The 20,549-nt window shown below is 45.5% G+C and overlaps 1 protein-coding gene across 1 annotated transcript; it reads right to left on the bottom strand.

Annotated features, from left to right (window-relative positions):
* Nucleotides 1-640: 640 nt before the first annotated feature.
* TBX22 (T-box transcription factor 22) lies at nt 641-11,915 on the bottom strand. The gene is made up of 9 exons (XM_045030814.1): nt 11,862-11,915; nt 10,935-11,145; nt 10,061-10,214; nt 9,155-9,256; nt 7,468-7,642; nt 6,158-6,322; nt 5,307-5,371; nt 4,974-5,059; nt 641-1,443 (listed from the first exon to the last, which is right to left on the bottom strand). Exons 2-9 carry the CDS (start codon nt 11,098-11,100, stop codon nt 833-835), a joined length of 1,524 nt encoding a protein of 507 aa, XP_044886749.1. The 5' UTR covers nt 11,101-11,145; nt 11,862-11,915; the 3' UTR covers nt 641-832.
* Between the last annotated feature and the right edge of the window lie 8,634 nt (nt 11,916-20,549).

Raw genomic sequence — 20,549 nt, 5'->3', positions numbered from 1 at the left:
TCCCTGCCCACTTTGGGACAGGCTAGTGCCACTTTCAGCATGATCTAGTGGAGTCCTTAGGAAAGCACAATGAGCAGACTGTGCTGTGTAGGGGCACAGGCACAGGAAGGCACTTTAAACTCTTCTCTCATCAGACGCCCTTTCCCCACCACTCTAGGCCGGGAATAATCAAGCCCTTGGACTTTTGGTCAGTCTTTGCTTCCTTCAACATCAAATGTTTAGATTTGGGACCAAATCCTGCTAAGCTGGTTCACTCAGGTCGTGAGTCAGCAAGATGCTTGCTTCGCTCTAAGTATGCCCCATAAAGTCAATAAGTCTTAAGCATGAGCTTAAGCACATAAGTGAATAGGGATGGTTTGCTAAATCAGGGCCTCAGATAGTCCCATTAACATCAGTAGGACAACTCAAGTAAGGTGAGCAGAAGCTAGCCCTTCATCTTCAAGATAATAAAGGGGAAGCTAGAGAAAGAGTTTCATGAAAATAATGTTTAAAGTACTGTGCATTTATTATACTTAGTTGCTCCTTAACACTGAGGTTCATTCCTGCTGCTGAGTGCAACTATTAAAAGGGTGAATGTAAAGTTTGCGCCTATCCTATGAACATTACATAAATAACTCTTACCAAAAAGGCATCTCTCTGTTGTTGGCTATTTTGTTGTCCCCCGTGCTCAGAACATTTTTTACAACACAGTTGCATATGAAACGTTAAATATCGAGGCAGGTCACTCCTGTATTATGAGGCACTTTATATACAATAATCAGCAAACCTTTGGGAATGACTGAAGAAAAGACTTGCTTACATGTCACTGCGTTAGAAATGTTATATAGTTCCATTAGAGGCAATGGTTAATTGCTGAGTGCCAGATAGAATGATTACATCTGCCATCTCTAAAAGAAGTCGGAATGCTGTCATTCACTTTGAAATGGCTTGTTGTGTTCATCAGTCTAGATGGCATAGAAAAGTTATAACCATACAAGCCATATGGAGAATGTAAAGAACAATTAAGTGCTTCCCGAGCAATGGGACTTGATGGGAAAATGTTTCCAGATGCATGTAATCCATACAACATTTGATTAGCAGAATTGGGTACTTGTAGACGCTGCCCAGTTAAGTCTTCAGATTTACCATTTTTCAGATTTGTTATGCCAAGGGAAGATAGTACAGGCACGTCCATCATGAAGTGGGGTAAAATATGTGGATTGGTGCCTCCCAGTTTTTCGTGGCTTGGAAATACAAGTGACGGTTGTCTCAAAAGGCTTGTAGGGCAAATCTTGTAGTAAAGGGGCAAATTGAGATTATGTAGATATGTTTCAGGGCATGATCCTCCAATGTTGCTTGCTGACAAGTGAAACGTAGGAGGTGAGCAAGATGGAGAAAGCAAGGAGTTCAGAGGAGATGGCGTCCCACCACTTGAGGTTGTAGGTGAAGAACCAGAACTCCCATCTAAAAATGAAAGCAAAAGTCATCAAAATGTCGCTATTGGATGTTAACAAATAAGAATTATGGGTGGAATCCTGACCACACTGAAGTCAATGTAGCCTGCTATCATTTTCATCTAAATATCTACTGACTCCAAAGGGAGTTCTGCAAGCAGTTCTATGGCAAGATCCATCCATAAATTATGCATCAAATCTTTCTTATTTAGGCCCCAGTTCAGCAAGGTAGTTATGCATGTGTGTGTAAACATGTGACTACTCCCATTAACTTTTTTGCAGCAGGAACAGGGAAAGATTTTCTTTATTGATATTTGGGTCATTTACAGTAAGACATTACAATTACATTCTCTTGACATGTATAGGTACATATCTTAGTACAGAATTAACCGTATTAAGCAACATCCTGTATATTGATCATATCTTGTTATATCATTAACATATCTCTTTTTTTTGTCCCAGTAACTTGTTTGGAACTTCTTAGGTGCTGAAACTCACACACATTCTTAAATACCTTGTTGAATCAGACCTCTATGTATAATCAATTCTCTTCATCTGTTTATAAATGAGCAGTGTCATGTTTAAGGTGCTCTATTTTGTGATTTACAGGGGTTTTCCTTGCATATAACAATAGAAATACTTCTTATTCAGCATTGATGGAGATTTTTGCCTTGCACCTCTGATCACAGGAACTGACTCATTTTATTTAGTTTCCACTGCAGTTTATAAAACATCTTTAATCACTGTTTCCAAAACAACTTTAAATGTACTTTTCAATTTAACATCCTATTTTCTGACGTGGATCAATGAGTGCTTTAATAAATTTATTAGAAAAACAATATCCACTTATTTTACATTTATTAGGTCACTGGTGTATAATACCATTGTTCAGCACAAGTTTTCAGCAATGTGTATTCCTGTTACTAAGCTGACATTATTTTAAGATGGCATCATTTAAAAGCCCCATTCTTCTCCTGCAGATGTATTAGCACAGCTCCATTGCACCTTATATCACAAAATTTGGGATCTACTTTTTTTCTCATTTATTTATATGTATTAATGCTGTCATGGAAAAAAACAAAATATCCACAATTGCTTTTTGTCACATTTGTAAAATGGTTGTGGCATGTTTAGGATCTTTCTTTCATATACACTATAATTCAAATTCATGTACGCAAGACATGATCTGGTCAGGTTTTATGTGTAATGGTCTATAAGGAATCTTTTGATATTCTATACTTTTTGCTGTCAGTATATGAGATTGATATAATGTGAAAGTTTCAGAAGTGATGCAATGTAGAAACTATTCTTGTTCTCAGATTAACTGCAGACCATATCATGTATGTATTTACAGGAATGATCGCATATTTTTGCACATTAAGGGCATCATTTTCACATTGATGTCAATTGCTATTTTAATATTGATTTCAATGGAAGAGGGAGCAGGCAGTGGAAGGGACCCATTCTCCTCCTCCTCCCTAATTCTCATTAATATTATAGTGTTTTAGGGGCAACTTAAGCAATGTAAGATCACATTTTTGATGGCAAGATCATTATCTAAACTTGCCTTCTAGGTTTTAAGCCTTTAGGATGTGTGTTTTCAAGCTTTTCTCCACTACCATGATGTCTAGAAACTCATTTTAATTTAAATGAAAGCTGAGATTCAGATATGTTCATATGGCCAGGAAATTGGCGTTTAAGAAATACACTAAATATCATGGCACTAGCAATAAAACCCATGAAATTGGCACTTCTATGAAATGCACATCATAAATGGCTTTCATCATCCACCTTTTACCATCTTGCCTGCACTCTGCCCACTAATCCATCTCCTCTAGGACTATTTCTAGCATTACAAACTTCTGAACACTATTAGCTATCTTTTGCTTAAGGCCGCTTATGCAGCCATCCAAAACTCATGCTGAAAAAACTTTTATAACACCATCACTCATTCTATACAGTATTTCTGTGTGTAGCCTCTATATCTATGTATCTTGAGTTCTTGATCTTATAAAATAGGAACTATTCACGTTTTGAGATAATGTGGGATGTATATGCCACAATATAGAAATCTTCAATTTTTTCATAAGATAAATGACTGTGTTAAATTGGTAAGCATAGTGTAGAGTCACAGGTTTTCATCTGGCTCTATGAGCAGTCATTCTTCAAGCAAAACTTCCAGTGGACATTTTGCCTGTGTAAATTCTGCAGGATTGGGCTGCAGACAAATAATTTCTCAATGGAGATAATTTTTATTTGAAAAATCTTGCAACACTTATTTGCAACTTTGCAGCAGTTAAATGTCCTATTATTGATAATTTCTAGATATTGTATCATCTTCTTTACTATTTAAACACTGGATTTTGTTTATCCAAAAAAGAATAGTAGCAAACCATAGAAAATATAATTAGATATTATTATGATCCTATTTCAAGATAATTTTCTAGAATGGAATGGACAATCACAAGAAATGTATGAATTTTGTGACAAGATAGCAAAATAACAAACCTATTCTAAATATCCCTCCAAAATAGCTGAATACTGTTTTTTCATACAAGTTATAGGTGTGAATCCTGTTTCAATATTCTCAGCTCCAGTTGAATGGTTAGTGTACATTAAAGCATTACTAAAATGTTCATGGGGCAAGTTTCATACTCCTTAAATTAATTTCTACAGGAGTCTTTCTTGCATTAGGTATGTGGAATTGGGTCTACAGAATGTTGTTTGGTATCTACTCACTTCCTCTGTGTAATATTTATTTTATTGTATGTACTCTTATTTTTAGATTTAATACATGGACTTATCAAAATCTTTAAGTTTATGCACAATGCTAAAATACATTAACTACAGCACTTAATAATTAACTAATTGACACATTAGCATGGAAAGAATACAGACTTCACAAAAAGGTGGGGCTCAGCCTCGATTAGACCAGCAGAGGGAATGAATTTTATAGCAAAGGGTCCTTCACTGAAAATGCCCCACCACCAGATGTTCAAATATGATGGCATTAACTCAAGCATCTCAAGATGGCCTTTAGTCACCAGATAAAACATGTGATAGATGGTCTTTAAGGCTTCAGACCTACAATAAGCTCCAGGAGGGTGGAATTTTGCACCTCTTTGGAGCACCACTGAAATGGTGCAAGGATCCTCCTGGGCACAGCTCTTTGCAGGATCAGGTAGCTGTCCCTAAACGAGTTGTTGTTATTACTGACTTAGTATATTTACTTTTTTGTCCTTTTTAGATATTTTTTTATTCTTCAATGTCATTTGATTTGAAAATTAATAAAGAGTTAATGTAAAAATATTGTCTCGCTCACAGAAACAATCAACTAGGTAGTTGTTATTCAGCATAAACATCAAGAAAGTACAGAGGCAGTAAATTTGAATTCTAATCCTTTCATCACAGTGCCATCACCTGGAATGGCATCCTGCTCATGTCATGTCATTTCACGCATGCACAACAGTTAGATTATTTCTGTTTTATGCTTAATATTTTGTTTACATCTTAGAAACCACTTGAACATTCAAAACTCACCTTGAGTTTCTGCACCAAAGGTCTTAAAATCCAGAGTAAGTGGTGACCTCCATGGATATGTTTCCAAAAGTCCATCCAGCACTCCCCTATAAAGTAAAACTTGGAATTCAGTGACTTGGTGGATATGGCTCCTGCAGAGAATTACATGTGCAGACTTCCTGCCTTGCTAGATAGCTTTCATAAAGAAAGATTACATAAATATTCTAAAGCATTCTCTCTTTTCTTTCTTTCCAGTCAGTTAACAAATCTAAAATTAAAATAGTAAATTAAAAAACATCTTTTTACACACATGAGAACGTATAGAATTTGTGGTTGACAATTTATAAAAATTACCTGTTTCTCCCAGGGTCTCTAAATCCTTTAGCAAAGGGATTCCTGTCTATTTTCAGTTTGGTAATCTACAGATTCAAAAGTTACAATCATCAAATAATTGTAGTGAGTAAATAAAGCCAGGTGAAAGTAGGATTAAAATTATATAACAAGCGTATAATTTTCCTCACTTCTGCTGATTGTTATATTGAAGTATGTTTAGATGAAAATCTGCTTTCCTGGATGCTACAGATAGCCCTGTTAAATTCAATGGAAGGCCAGGACAAGATTTGACCCAAATATGGCAATTGTTGCTATTATAAATAACCCTCCCTCCCTATGCACTTTAAAGCAGCACTTAATTATTATTATGATTCCTTAATCTCAGGCAGATTGAGTTCCTTTTCCTTTGATATTTTCTAAACAAGTTTCCCTTCTATTTATTTTATCTGCAGTTTTGTGCACATGTTTTTAATGCTATTTCCATAACACTGCACCACGGTTTATTATAAAGCACCGCCTAGCTCCCCTAGTGCTGTGGCAGTCTGTGAGAGCAGTGCCAGGTCCTACAAGGTGCTGAAGTCCATAGGAATAGGACTCAGCACCTCGCAGCATCAGGCCTTTTCTAAGTACAATTAGTATTTATCATTGTTGTTGTCAAATCCCCGGGGAGAGCAAATCTCCAGGGATTTCTTACTGAAAATAGCAGCCCTGCGCAAACTGGCAGTAACAGGCCACAATATATCCTAGCGTGTGTTATGGAACATGCTCAAAATTAATAAAAAAAAAGTTAAAAATCCAAGATTCCAGCCGCGGTTCTGTTTCCCGGGAATCCAGCAAAGGTGAAGCTCTCCCTGTTCCCCGGGCCGCTTTACCTGCTGGTTTTGATAAGCCGTTACAGTGGTGAATTCGGTTTCCTTAAATGAAAAGGTTTTAACCCCTTCCGCTGGCAGAGACTGGATCTGGGCCAGATCAAATCTGGAATCCTGCACAATCACGTGCACTCTGGGTTTGTACTTGTGCATGGACTGCAGGATAATCTGCAAATTACAAGGAAAAGAGGGTGAGCAGCTCTCCCCTCCGCACAGAAAGGGACAAGAACCCCTGTGTCCGACTGAAATTCTTCTCCCATTAGCAATAGCCGAGTAGCTCCCGTCTGCTCCAGTTTTCCGAGCTGAACCAACTGCCTCGAAATCAGCCCTGACTCTGAACACCGCGTTAGTAAAACTCAAATTTGCGTTCGCCTCTGGGAAGATTCGGGGGGCTGGTGGTGTCCATTTTGCTTTGCTAAAGCCCCGTTTGTTTTATTTGGCAAATACCAGCAAAACACACACACACCCGCCCCAGCTTGAATCAACGGCTCGGCTCTCTGGTGATCGTTTCTCCTCCGCCCCAAAGGGCAGCACTGGCAGCGCCTCCTCCAAACTGCTCTCCCGATCTTCGTACAACGTTTAGGGCGGAAAACAAGCCCCCGCGCCCCCCATCCGGATAGGAACTGGGGGCTCGAAAACCCAGTTCGTTTAACTGAAGAAGAAAGGGACAGATTGTAGCTGAGTGTGGGATATTCCCTAAAATCTGCCCCCCGCCACCGCCTCGCAGGATTTACGCGCTTTCTGTCACAAATGACTGCAGTGGAAAGGCTGCAAGGTTGCGGCTCTTGTGGGCAGATATAACCCTCCTTCCCGATCTCTGCTGCGTGCTGGGCACTGGGAATAACGGGTCTCACGCAGGCTGCCGCTTATGGTCACCCACTGATTCCGCGTGGGGCTTCCCTGGCTGGCATCTGACTTGCCTGAAAAACGCGTTGCGTCTTTAGGGTCTTGGCGTCGCCCCAAGGTGGGCCTGGAGCCCCCAGAGCGGTTCCTGGTCAGTCCCTCTTGCCTCAGCTTCCCCTGGAAGCATGTGCCCCGGATCCAGCCACAGACTGGAAGCGGGATCCCCAAGGGACAAGGAGGCCCAGGGACAGCGAGAGAAAGCCCCATGCATTTATCCCACAGCCGGCCCTGCGGCCGGAGAATCCCCTCCCCACCTCTGCCCCTCCAGGGGCAAGTGACGAGTCTCTCCAGACAAGAAATCAAGCTGAAGGGGCTGCGGGGGCGGAGGGGGGGTCCGCCTCCCAGGGGGGCTTCCCCTGCCCGCCTCCCTCCCCCCTGCCGGAGGAGACCCGGGCTAAGTCCACACCTACATGCCCTTTGTCGTCCATCTCATTGTTGGTGAGTTTCACCCTGTCGAAGCTGATGATTTGCCTCATCCAGGTCTCTCCCGAGCAGGGGGAATCCGGGTGGATATAGAGCCTGGGCGTTATACAGGAGTGGTCTGTGTTCCCGGCCACCATCCACTGGGAGCTGTGGTAGACATACCTAGAACGGGAGGCCACAGCGGGCTCAGCAGACACTAGCAGGACCTAGGGCCGGCTGCGAGGCCGAGGGAAGGCCCGTGGCTCCCGCCCCAGGGGCGCAGCAGGGAGGGGAAGGGCCAGGGCGGTGCGGGGGCTGGCCTGTATTCCGGGCGCCAGCCGCAGCGGAAACCGATCTGCGCCGCAGAGTGAGATCCGCGGAGGCCGAGCGCTCTGCCTGCTCATGGCCGGGGCCGGGCTCCGCGCAGGGCCCAGCCTTGGGCCGCCTCAGCTCCCCAGCGGTGGAGCTGGTTTCCCAGGCCAGGCTGGGCCCAGCCGGGCATTGCAGGGAGGTGCGTGCGCCCCGCACAGGGGAACCCGGCAGCTGGGTCGGCCCCACCCATCACCCCTTGAGGGCTGGCAGCGCGGGGGCAAGGAGAGAGTGTGTGTGTGGGGGGGGAATCCTGGCCAGGAGAAGCAGGGCCCCCGCGGGCTCTCGGCGCTGCACAGACACTCTCCCTGTGCGCACGTGCGGCCGCTAAAACAAATGTGTTTCAAAATCGGAGCTATCAGTTGCTCCCGCTGCTTTGTCGGCCTCTGCCTCGTCATCTGTGTCACCGGTGGGGGGGGGGGGTTAGGTGAGAAAAAACTCCCCCCCACCCCGTTTCCTTCCTGGGTTTAGGTTCCCAGCCCGTTCTCAGCTCCTATTCCTGGGCGGTGGAACTGCCCCTCGGCCGGCGCACAGCCCCGGGGGCGCTAGTTTCATTGCACCCCCGGGCCTTGCGGGTTGATTGCGCTGGTGGGGCGGGGGTGTGTGCCCTGGGCAAGGCTGCTTGTTGTGTCTGTGTTGGGTCATTTCGCTGTTGCACCCAAAGCAAGGCCGGCTCTGAACCTCCCTCTCCGGTTTACACGGATAATCTTTGCACACACACACCCCCCGAAATAGCCCTTGTTACTCGGGAGCCAGGGCCTGTCCCCCCCGGGCGGCGATCACCCCCTGCCCCGTGTCCCTTTCACACCCCGGGCATTCGGTGAGTGCCGGGCAAGCCGCACAGACCCGCGGAGCTGGCTTCTCCTCCCGGCCGTCCCCAGCACCCTCGGGGGCTCCAGGCTACAAGGAACCTGCCTGGGGCTGGGGACTGGACGCATTGCCCTGCCCTGGGGGTGGGGGTGGGGGTGCGCGCCCGGGGCAGGGATGGTCAAGGGAACACCCACAGGCGAGGCACCCGACGGAGCTGCAAGATGCCTCGGTCAAGCGCAGAGACGCCCTAAGCGAGAAAACACTCCCGGGGTGTTTGCTGCGCAGAGAGGCAGCGGGGCGCGCTTTGAAACGCGCGAGTGAAACTTGCCGCAGGACACACGTGTGAGAGCCGCGGCTCTGAGGCTGGGCGCTAGGGAGTTTCACCGAAACGAGGTGGGGAGAAGGCTCTGTTGCTTGCCGCAGGTAATCAGCTAGTTATTGTAATCAACGTGCGTGGTGCCGGCTGGTTTGGTTTCGCTGCCAAACGCGCGGCATTTGGTGGATCCGTTTCTTTACCTGTATCTTTTGGAGTCCACGGGGACCACGTCAATGGCGACGTAATATTGTTTCGCTGGCTCCAGACCCTTCACTTTCACCCTGACAGAGGGAAACATTCTCCTGCGGGATGGAGAAAGGAGCCCGTTATTCCCCCTCTTTCGTTTGAAGCTTGTAAGGCGGGAGTAAAAAATTTCAAGACAAAGTCCCACTTTAAAAGTCGAAAACGATTTTTTTTAAATAATCCTTTTCGAGGAATGGGAAACGGGATTGCACCGAATATATGAGGAGTGAATTCCTGTAGGGGTTGTCGCTCTTAGCACAAAACACTACACAGAACGTGCGGAGTAAAATATCTGTTAGGCGCGGGGGTTCCTGGAGATAAGGAACATTTAGCTGTATATAAACAGCTGCCGTAAGATCTACAATATGGGAAATATTAAAGTATATGCATGAACAAATGATCGCTATAGGAAAACAGAATTCCACTGATCGCGGTTTCTAACATTTGTAATGTTCATATCGATATTACTAATACTCGTGTTGATTAAAATATTTAAGAGAAAATACACACAAAATATAGTCTGTAGATATATTGGAACATTAAGTATGAAGATTTTATAGGCTACTATTCCAGTTATCCTGCATACATTCATACTACTCTCTTTCTGAACGCGTGGCTACTGGTTTGCTTCTGGTCCAGTTGCCAACTCTGTGACAAAGGGGTTTAATGAATGGATTTTGTTTCATATTTTACAACGCTCTCTAGAGCGTCCCGTAGTTTTTGAATCGTTAGCACAAGCAATCGAAAGCACAACACGTATTTAAGAACCTGTTTTTTCCTTGGGCCAGAAGACACCCTATGGCTATCACCCATGAATTACATACAGACACCCAGACCCCAAGGCTTGACTGGCTCTGCAGTACCTGCCGGCTTTCGTAATAATCATTTCCGTGCCGATCTCATGAAATCTTTTCCAGAGTTCAGATCCTTGCAGTTCCACGTGGATATCATCCTTCGCTTCTCCGCTTTCGGCGCTAGCCGAGAAAGAAGCGGATGTTCCTGCTTTAGGTCGCTTTTCTGCCAGGAACAGAAATGAGAAGCGTTTACACGGTTGCTGTTCAGAGCAAGTTTACATGTGCAGACCACCCGCCCCCCGAATTAGCCTGCAGAGCCCCCAGCCCTGGGCATTGGGCAGAGGCTTTCCGGATACGGACTGCAGCAGAAGGGAAAATATTTAATCTATTATACAGAATATTTCGGATTACTCTAAATCTAGACTAACCATCCCTGCGAGCGCCTGGAGATTAATTAAAGGGTGGCAAAGGAAGGCAAAGGCTATTTTCCGTGGCAGGCACAAATCCTTTCGTGTCAAACCTGAGCCGAGGGCAGCGCTCCCTTCTCTAGTTACGGGTTTGCAAAGGAACCGGGAACCTGTTCAGGTGAGACAGGGCATCCGGGGAGTTTATTCAAACCACCGGGAAGTTTCGCGTGCACCACCCGGGCAAGTTTTTCGCTCTGTTTCTATGAAACCTGCTGCTCTGCCGGGCGGGGGAACAGCTGGATGCGGCTCAGCTCCCGCACGTCAGCCAGAGAGCTCGGGAGGTTTCTTTCATACATGGCTGTGGTTTTGCCTGTGCGCAGATCTCAGGCTCCCCGCAGCCTCTCCCTGTGACTTGGCTGCGGAGTTTGAGGAACGGAACCCATCTTGCGTGAGTTCGCGAAGCCTTTAGCCACGAAGGAATCCCTGCGCCAGCTCCTGTCACACGTTATCGAAAGAGGAAAACGGGGGATACTAACCAGGTTCCTGGCTTTTCCCGATCCCTCTGCAGCCGGTCCCGTCCTCCTCTCCCTTCTCCGCGCGAGGCGGTTGCTTCTCATCTCTGAAGTCCTGCAGTTTCCTCTTTGCGGATTTCCCCACTAAGGCTTCCACGGAGAAAGCGTGAGCTCGGGAGCTTAGAGCCATCCCGGCGCAAATTGGATCCTCCCGAGCGGAACTTCAAGCCTGATCCTTTAAAAACGAGGAGGAAATCCCCCAAATCCTAAAATAGAGCGAAAAGCCCCCTCGGGCAGGAGCGGCAAGGTTCCTCCTGGCAGCCCCTTCCCTCGCACTGCCTCCGCATCGTGCACGCGGGCACCCGCGGCAGGTTAAATCCCTCGATTGATTCCTCCTGCTGGTTCTACGAGATTGGCAAGGGGAGGATTTTTTAGGGAACAGACCTGCCCTCGCTGGCAAGGGGAGCAGCTCCGATTGGGGAGCAGCCGCGTGAGATGCTGGTGCGTCCAACTGAATCAATAGAAGGCTGCAGGCACCACTGTTTGTTTTGGAAACTGTTGGGAGCGTAAAAAACATTGAGTGACAGTTCCTAGGGCTAAAGGGAAAAAAGGGGGGAAGACAGAAAAGGAGGGAGGGAGTGGGGAAAAGAGGGAGTCTGCCCCGTCTAGGATAAATCAAAGAGGTCACTGTTCTGCGTTCAATTGTAAAAGCCAAAGAAATATGACATAATTGCACACCAGGGGCCACTTTTCCAACAAAAGTGCAAATAATGTTTAACCAGAACCAGCAAAAAATCTCTCTAGGCTTTTGCTACCCCAATTAAGACACAACGTGTGTGATTCACTTCAACTGCCTTGTTTTCCCTCCTCGGAAACCGAAACGGTGCTGTTAAAGCAACCCGACCTCTTTGGGGGTTTTAAAGCTCATCGAGTCACACTCTAGTCCCCTACCCCCAGCTGTAGGCGACTCCTTCGTTTGTGAGAGTAGGGGCAAGACGAAGGATTTTTTTAACAGGCTCAAGGATGTAACATTTACACGTTTTCACTCCCAAGGCAGGACAAGGACACTGCTTCACCGCCACCCAGGAGCCAGCATCTGCAGCGGATTAGAAAGGGAAAAATCCAAATATTTGATTCAAATTGTTCATTTCAGTTACTAATTCGAATAGCTTCGCAGTGTTGCAGATGTCCATGTAACAGACAAAGGCAAGGCTACAACACAAGGCTTCGGAGATTTAAAATAATAAAAATGCAACGATTAAGTTACCAATTCTCAGAACAGATCTTCCCCTCATTTACTGATGAACAGAAATATAACCCGAGCTCTGCAAAACCCAGTCATTCGAGGGTATAGTTCCTTTCCCTTGAAGCGATTTCAGCCAGAACTCCAGTGACTAGGTTTCCAAATATTACAAATCTCTTCTTCCTGCTTGGGAATGTTATTGAAAAGTGCCTTAAAACAACTTCCATCCCTTTTAAAATGTGACCGAAAGGGAAATAACTGTATATTTATCCTTGCCAACCAATTTATACAAATATCATTCACTCATTATTGAGGACTACTGAGAATGTCGATGCATCATTCGTTCTCTCTTTCCCAAGATAAAAATGCTATGTCGTGTATTGAGAAATTAGGGAAAGTAGATATCGGATACTATTGTTTATATTTCAGCCAGTATATTTTATAATAAATATAATACTTCGCAAAATCAGCAAAGTTGATTCATAAAGGACCTCGATTTAAAAAGCAAAATCAAACCAAACAGTAGGATTTACATTCTGATCTAAATCCACATCTTCTTATTTATATAAATCAATTTTCTCTAATTCAATAGCCACTTACATTCCGGGATCTCAAAGCGCTATTTACAGACATTAATTGAATTAACCTCCCAGACCTCCTGGGTGATAGGTAAGTGTAAAAAGATCCGAACAATCTGGTCTTGATCGGCTAAGGAAGTCCTGAGGATGAATCAGGACTTGACTATTTTTTAACCTCTTCAGAGGTCAACACCAGTTTCAATCCGTCTGATCGAATATTTATTGATTACTTTTTATGCCCCCATCACACTTGTCCCTAGGGCGCGCACACACATTCTTAGAAACAAGACAAAATGAGCTGCTGAACAACGAACAGACTCACTCAACCCTAGGCTTAGTCCCTCCCCGGCAAAAGCTTCGGGAGATGAAATTAACGTGCCCCACGCAGACTGAGCAATCAGGCCCTTTGCCAGCGATGGGCACAGAGGCGCTTGGGGGAGAGAGGGCAGAAGCCACTTTCCAACCGGGGACCTGGGTGCAAAGCTGTGGTCCAGCCCGTTCTCGGTCACTATCCGTGGGCTGGAGCAGCGAGTGCACTCACACGTTTGCCCTCCATCTGCATCTTAAATTGCGCAGGGGTATTTTGTGGGCGAGCTCCATACCGAGGGCAAAGTCACTCCGAGTGAAGGGGTGGCCTTTATACCACGCCCTGAGGCCTTGCTCTCTCCCAGACAAACGGGAGAGGGGAGTTCCAGACTGGAGTCTCCCAACCCGCCCCGGACCCCTTGCCTAGTGCTCCCAAATGTTCAAACCCAGAGGCTTTTAGCAAGAGTGTTCCAGCTGATCTCAACAGCCACAAAGACAGGTAGTTTCTCAGGTAGCTGGGGCCAAGCCCCTACATGCATCTTGATCGGCTGCCATTGAATTCAGTGAACCAGATTATTCACCTTTGATGCCAACCTATGCAAATCGCTACCTCCTAACTGGCTCAGCAGAGGTGTATTAAAAGCTTTGTTCTGGACCCCCGTCTTCACCTCCCCAACATGTCAGTTGCTCTTAAAAAAGAAAGTAGACGCGGCTGTGACTCTTATGCCACTCTTTGTAGCAGGGAGATTTCCAGACATTTCTCATGAAGACACTGGGAACGGATGTACCAATTCCTGTGCTGATTTCATGTTTCAGCAAACTCATGGAGATTTGAACAGGCCATGAAGGGAGGTTGTGGAATGCCCCTCACTGGAGGTTTTTAAGAACAGGTTGGACATACACCTGTCAGGGATGGTCTAGGTTTACTTGGTCCTGCCTCTGCACAGGGGGCTGGACTTGATGGCCTGTCAAGGTCCCTTCCAGCCCAACATTTCTATGATTTCTATTTCTATGATTGATTGTCACAAATATTTTCAGGTCAGCCATTCATGGAAATCAATTGGCTTGATTCTGCCCCGCTGGTAGAGTGGCTGCAAATTGTACTTCCTTTCCCCAGCAATTGCTGTCAGGCAGGGTTTGTCTTCCCATGCTCCCTGGGGTTCTACCGGAGGAGGAGGGCTGCTCCATATTGTGGCTAGGCCTCCATAGGCGCCCCACCAATGGAGATTGCCTGGCGACCGCATTGAATCAGCAGCCCCCAGCAACGTGGCCAAACCCCTCCCACTTTTTGGAGCTGTGCTGCCTGACTCCGGGGTCCTGCCAGAGCAGGAGTTGCAGGCCCCTTGCACCAGAGCAAGCCTCTGGGTAGCCTTTCTACCCCCTGAATCGCAGCACTGACATTGGGCCTAGAGTAAGTCAGTCCTAATTTAGGGGTTTTACCATATACCCAAGGCCCCATAGAAGCCTTAGGCCTAAATGGGACAGCAGCTCACACACAGAGACCCATGTACATCACAGGGTTCACGAGGCTGAGCTGTACCCTAATTATGCAGCAAAGGGGGACTGTGCAGCCATTTATGGGAGCAAAGCTTTGGCTTGTTAGAACACAGGATCCCCATCTGGCAACTAGATCCCTAAGTAGCAAATGCCTCTGCTGCGTCCTCTCATCCCCCAAATACTGCAGCCCCTGTTGTCACTGCTGCCTTTGCTCCCCCACTCCTTCAGCTGGTCACAGTCTCTGCTCCTGCAGGGCTCGAAAGACCCACTGGCAAGGGGCAGATTATAAATTGTTCATGCTTCTCCTTTCCCCAGCTGGTAAAGCTTAGAGTGGAAAGTCCACCACCGTCCCTGAGAGAAGGCATAGGCAAACTGGCAGTTACTTTGCCTTTGTTGGTGTCCTCACTCTGGAAAGATCATCTCGCTGCCTCTCACTCTGTATTTTTAAGGACAGCATTCTTGGAACAGTCATAAGAAATTCATCCCCTTCGCCTGCTGGGGAAAGCACAAAGCATAGCAAAGAAAGAGACAGGGAAGGAGAGAGCAAGAAGATAAAAAGGCCATAAAAGAAACTTAAAAGCAGAGGTACGCAGCATGTGTATGCATTCATGTGCCACAAACAGGGATTTATGCTGCAGTCTGAATAAAAGGTAACATCCACAGCCATTTCCAAGGTTGCATAATTACATTATACACAAAGCTTGAACAGGTCCATTTTACAGCTGGGCAAACTGAGGCATAGAAAAGCTTAAACAGTTTGCCCAAAGAAGTGTAATTCAGTTGTCAAGGGTGTTCTTACATAACCACCTCCCTACTCTAACTCTTGGCATCAGCCTTAAATATACACAATAGAAATGGCTTCATGGATTACAAAGGTGTAAGTGTCTAATTTTATTTTCATATGCCTTTTAATTGTGTCCCCAGCATTTAGAACATTAGTCTAGTGTCACTGTCAACTTCTAGAGTGAGTTGGGATAAATGTATAATATTCTAACACTGCAGCAATAGCAAAGAAATTTCAGGACTTTCTGAATCCTTTGCAAGATGTGGAACATTTCTTGTTCAAGGGCATAGGCAGCAGCTTCTGACTCCAGCTCTTACAAAGCCAGACACCAAAATGGAATTCTAAATTACAGGACAAGATAGAAAATATCTATATATAGAAAGTAGGATATATGGCATGTACTGCTGTAAGTAGAACACCGTATGTGTGGAATGTGCCTTGTCATTCTACTTCTTAGAGGTGGCCTAGCATGTGGTTTTGCTACTTCTGAGTTATAAAATTATCTCTAACTCAGAATAATGGAATATGCATATGGCTTGAAGGGGAACATGACACGTTTATGCAGAGAAATGGTGTGAAGGGTGCAACTTTTACTGAACAGAACAGAGTACACAACACAGCAAAATGGGTCTTAAACATGGGGAAGCCACAGTCACTGACCAGGGAAAAATCTCTTAAACCAAATAAAGCAGAATCCAAGTGAATCCACTGTTCCAAAAGCATTTGTCTCTCAGCTTCCCAGATCCACGCATGATAGAACATAAGAATGGCCATACTGGGTCAGACCAAAGATCCATCTAGCCCAGTATCCTGATTTCCGACAGTGGCCAATGTCAGAGGAAATGAACAGAACAGGTAATCATCAAGTGATCCATCCTGTAGCCTATTCCCAGCTTCTGGCAAACAGAGGCTAGGGACACCATTCCTGTCCATCCTGGTTAATAGCTATTGATGGACCTATCCTCCATGAACTTATCTAGTTATTTTTTGAACCCTGTTATAGTCTTGGCCTTCACAACATCATCTGGCAAGGAGTTCCACAGGTTGACGGTGCATTGTGTGAAATAATGCTCTGCTCCAGTAGAAAGTGTAAGAAGCATTGTCTTTACTGATGTGTTTCACAAGTGTCCTATTATGTGAAAACTCCCCGCTCTCTCCTGCCCAGCTCCCATTATCTGCCCAATAAAAACAAAGTTTCAACAACAAATTCATCACTAGAACCAGAAGAGAGAATTTACCTGAGACTGTTTAACAAATTGGTATTCTCGGGATGAAAAAAAAATAGCTTGTGGGATTACAGTGAACCGCACTGTGAAAAATATAACCTGATGCATAGTGTGAATTAACAATTGTACTGACTACACATTGCTCCAGCAGATGAGTGGGTAGCTGGGAAAGGACTCCCATCAACTGGGAGGCAGAGGGCAGAATGGCTCAGTCTCATGTAGTCCCCTCTACTTGAAGAGACTGCTCCTCAGCCAATCAGGGCCCATATTTACAGTGAGGCAGTCAATAGTAAATCAATAAGTAAATAGTAAGTAATAGTAGTAAATAGTAAAGACATTAAAGGCTGTGAAACAGTTAGAGCTCTCTTGATGAAAAGTGCTATATAAGAAATAGGTGTTATATTATTAAGAAAGACAGACTAGTGTAAGTCTAATAGTAGTAAATAGTAAGTCAGTAGTAAATAGTAAATCCGCTGGAAAATTCATTTTGGGGAACACCAAAACTATTTGAAAATTTGAGTCAAATTGGGTGAATACTTTTGGCAACAAACAAACAAATAAGGAAAATCCTATTTTAAAAATGGGAAAGTTAGTTTTGACTGTTTTGAAAGTGTTTCATTTCAAAATTTAGCTGTGAAAAAAACAAAACAAAAAGGGGTGAAAAACACCCCAAAAATGACTGAAAACAAAGTGAAAAACGGAAAGAATTAATTTCAAGTCAAATGAAATATTTAATTCAAACTAAACTGGGTTTTTGTTTTTGTTTATTTCATTATGGTGAGAAATAATGAAAATAATCAGCAAAGGTTCAAACTGATTTTTTTTAACATTTTTTCAGGTCAGCTCCTGAACCAAAAAATCAATTATTTACTCAGCTCTGTTCAAAACCTAGATCTCCTATCTGTCAGGACCTTCTCTGCCAGGAGGGATCTAAGGTTATTTAGTGCTTGGTAATGTAGCTCCTACTGAAGGTTACATTTTATATATTAATATAATGGGGAGTGCTGCAAGACCCTACCACTCTACAATGGCTGGCTGCACTCAACCGAGAAGATGAGAGACCTACTTACAGCTGATAGAACTCGGGTGCCAGAGACCTGTGGTTTGGGAACTGAAGGTCCTAGGTTCTTTTCCTGACACCAAATATGTCTGGCTTAGATTGCAATTCTGCTATTTTTACTTATGAGTTCCTTACAATATGCAAGCCTGTTATTGTAAGTACTCCACACATGGAATTCCCATTTGAATTAATGAGAATACTGTGCAAGATTAGGCCATGAAAGAATTACTGTTAGCTGTAATGGGAGAGAGGAAGGAACAGGAAAATTTCAGATTGATTTGAAATTATAAAAGAAGAAGGGAAGCTTCAAATCAGCTATCCAGGAGGTATTATGAAGTATAATATCAATGTAAATTCCACAATGCATTTCAAAGAATGTTTTAATCTTTTTTGTCTAAAACATAAGGTCATAATGGGTCTATTAATATTTTCACTTACTCCAATGTAAATCAGGAGTGACTCCACTGAAATCAAGGGAGTTTCACTGACAGAAATTGAGTTAGTGAGAAGAGAATCAGGCCAAATAACTTGGAAGTGACAGGAAATGCTGAGTAAAATACTGAAGTGCATGCTGAAGGTGGAAATTTAAATTATCCACACTGGTTGCCAACTAGCTAGTTGCTGGGCAGGCTTACACTAATCTGTCTTTCTTTCTTAATAATACAACACCTATTTCTTATATAGCACTTTTCATCAGCAGAGCTCTAACTTCTTCACAGCCTTTAAAGTCTTTACCCTCTCATCAACCCTGGGAGATAGGGCTGGTTTGCACTAGTTCTTAGTGGATCAGTGGAATCAGTTGAAAGTCATGCTGATCCTTTTTAAGGCCCTTCTGAATCTGGGTATGTGCTGACTCAGTGATCACCTCTCCCACTGTGTTTTTTAAATGATATCAGAGGGGTTGGGGTTGTCCTTACTGTCTACCCTGTGGTCTACCCTATGGATCAGCCTAAAGGCAAGGCCTTCTTGGTTCAGGGGCATGACCTGCACAGCTCATTCCGGAGTCATTTAGGGGCTGTTTTCAATGCGCAGTACCAGGCTTTTCTAACTGGGTCAGTAAATCAGTGGCTATTTTTGCCTCCTTCCTGGTGTTGAATTATTTAAATATTTACTCATAACTCTGGATACTCTTGTTACCCATACACACTTTTAATACTAACTGAATCTGCTGGATCAAAGAGTATCATACTTCTTGCTGGTGTTTGGTGTATTTATTTCCCTCTTCTTCTTCTAGGATGCCCCGGCATCTCCCTCCCGCACCAGCCAGAAACTTCCCCAGAAGTGGCCTAGAGTACCAGGAGAGGGGCCTGCTGCCTCGCTGCCTTTTCATGAGCAGGGGGATGGCAAATGGTCTTACAGAGAAGGAAAATGCTTTGATTTCCTGGCTGCCGGGGCGCCCCGGAGGGGCTGGTGTGTGGACGGGGACGCACAGGGAAGGGGTGAAGTGGGTGACTAGAGCACCCAGGCGAGCCCTGCCCGGGTTCGGCGCTGAGCTCCACCCGAGGCCCTGGGAAGGGAAGCCGGGCGAGGCGGTTGAGGCGCCGCGCTCTGTGTTTGTAGGGAAAGGGACATCTGGAGAGCGGGACTTTCTCATTCATTCCCGCTACGCTGCCTGGAAGGTCAACTGACCTCGATACTTTGGCGCTGAACCGAGGAGCACAAACAGCGCCGAAACCAGTTAGAAGCTGCTGCTTGCAATGAAACATGGCGGGGGGAGAGGCAGGGCGCATTGCGCGGCAAAACATCCGGGGCGACATCTGCGTTGCCTTGCAAAAGACTTTCACCGTAAGAACACGTGGAAACAAACGCGTTGAGCTTTCCCCTGGATCCCTAACCAGAGCTACGGAGAATTCTGTCGGTTCCTTCCTCCGGTCCTCTTTGAAAAGCGGGCGGCGTGTAACCACCCAAAATCCTGTGAGCGATTTCCTCCTTCCAGGGAGAAATACATGTGCAGGAAGCGCTATACACTCATCACAATCAGGGAGTCACTGCACTCCTAGTCTCAGGATTGCCCTGTAACATACACCTCCCTCCCTGCTCCTTTCTCTACCAGGGTTCAAGCAAAAGGAGTGACTTTACAACCCCGCTGTAATCCAGCTGCTCACACATGATGAGATCTGACATAAACATGTCACCAGTTAGATGCCGTCCGAGGAACTCAGGTGCTGAAATCTTGGCCGTTCCTCTGGGGAGAGACGCGGCTTTCCCCAGAGGATGTGACCTGGGATCAGAGTCCATGTAAAAGAGAATCCCTCCTCGACTCGCTGCAGCAGGTGCCTGGGGCTGAAGAGCGAATGAATTATGGGGGGAGAGGGGAGATTACATTTCAGCGCAGTCCTGGTCTCTGTAACGTGGTTGGGCTGCAGCTAGACCCAGACCTGAAAATCGACACTCCAGCGTCTCTCAGCCACTTCGAATCCGTTTCTCTCTACGAGGAAACCCGCCCGACCTAACTAACCTCCGATCGCGGCAGCAGCAAAACTTCCCCGAGCTGCACAAAACCCAGGCAACTTTAAACTGAACTCAAAGCCTTTTCTACTAGGGGGACGTTGCACCCTGGCCCCGAAATCTTCTGGGGAAGTTCTGTTTGCCAGACGCTTTACAAAGAGGTTATTGGGGTGGGGGGGATTATGCATCAGATCGTTTTATTTTCACTTGTTTCCGATATTTTATTACCTCGCCGTTGCTTTCCCTCATTTCAGCCCCCATTGTCCCAGGCCTGATGCGCCACAGTTAGCACCCACGTGCTAAATGTCGTGTCACAGCCCATCCGCACATCATCCCAATCCCCCCCCGATGGTCACAAATTAGTCCAGAGCCCAGTCTGGGACGGCCGATCTCCCGCCAGCCGATTACCAGGACTTTTCCTCCCGGTGTTACCGTTGAGTGGGGTTATAATCCCCGGGGGTGGAAATATTTCCCCGCGCTTCCAGTCAATCTGTAAA

This window comes from Mauremys mutica, chromosome 9, assembly GCF_020497125.1.
Source record: "Mauremys mutica isolate MM-2020 ecotype Southern chromosome 9, ASM2049712v1, whole genome shotgun sequence".
NCBI lineage: Eukaryota > Metazoa > Chordata > Testudines > Geoemydidae > Mauremys > Mauremys mutica.
This window is presented reverse-complemented; position numbering and strand designations above follow the sequence as displayed.

Bases quoted from the DNA above. Each gene is read 5' to 3' on its own strand.
- TBX22 (XM_045030814.1), bottom strand. From the start codon at position 11,100: ATGGCTCTAAGCTCCCGAGCTCACGCTTTCTCCGTGGAAGCCTTAGTG. The intron at 7,643-9,154 runs GTAAAGAAACGG...CTCCCGTTCTAG, and splicing joins GTGGACTCCAAAAGATACAG to GTATGTCTACCACAGCTCCC. The intron at 5,372-6,157 runs GTAAAGCGGCCC...TTGAATCTGTAG, and splicing joins CGGCTTATCAAAACCAGCAG to ATTACCAAACTGAAAATAGA.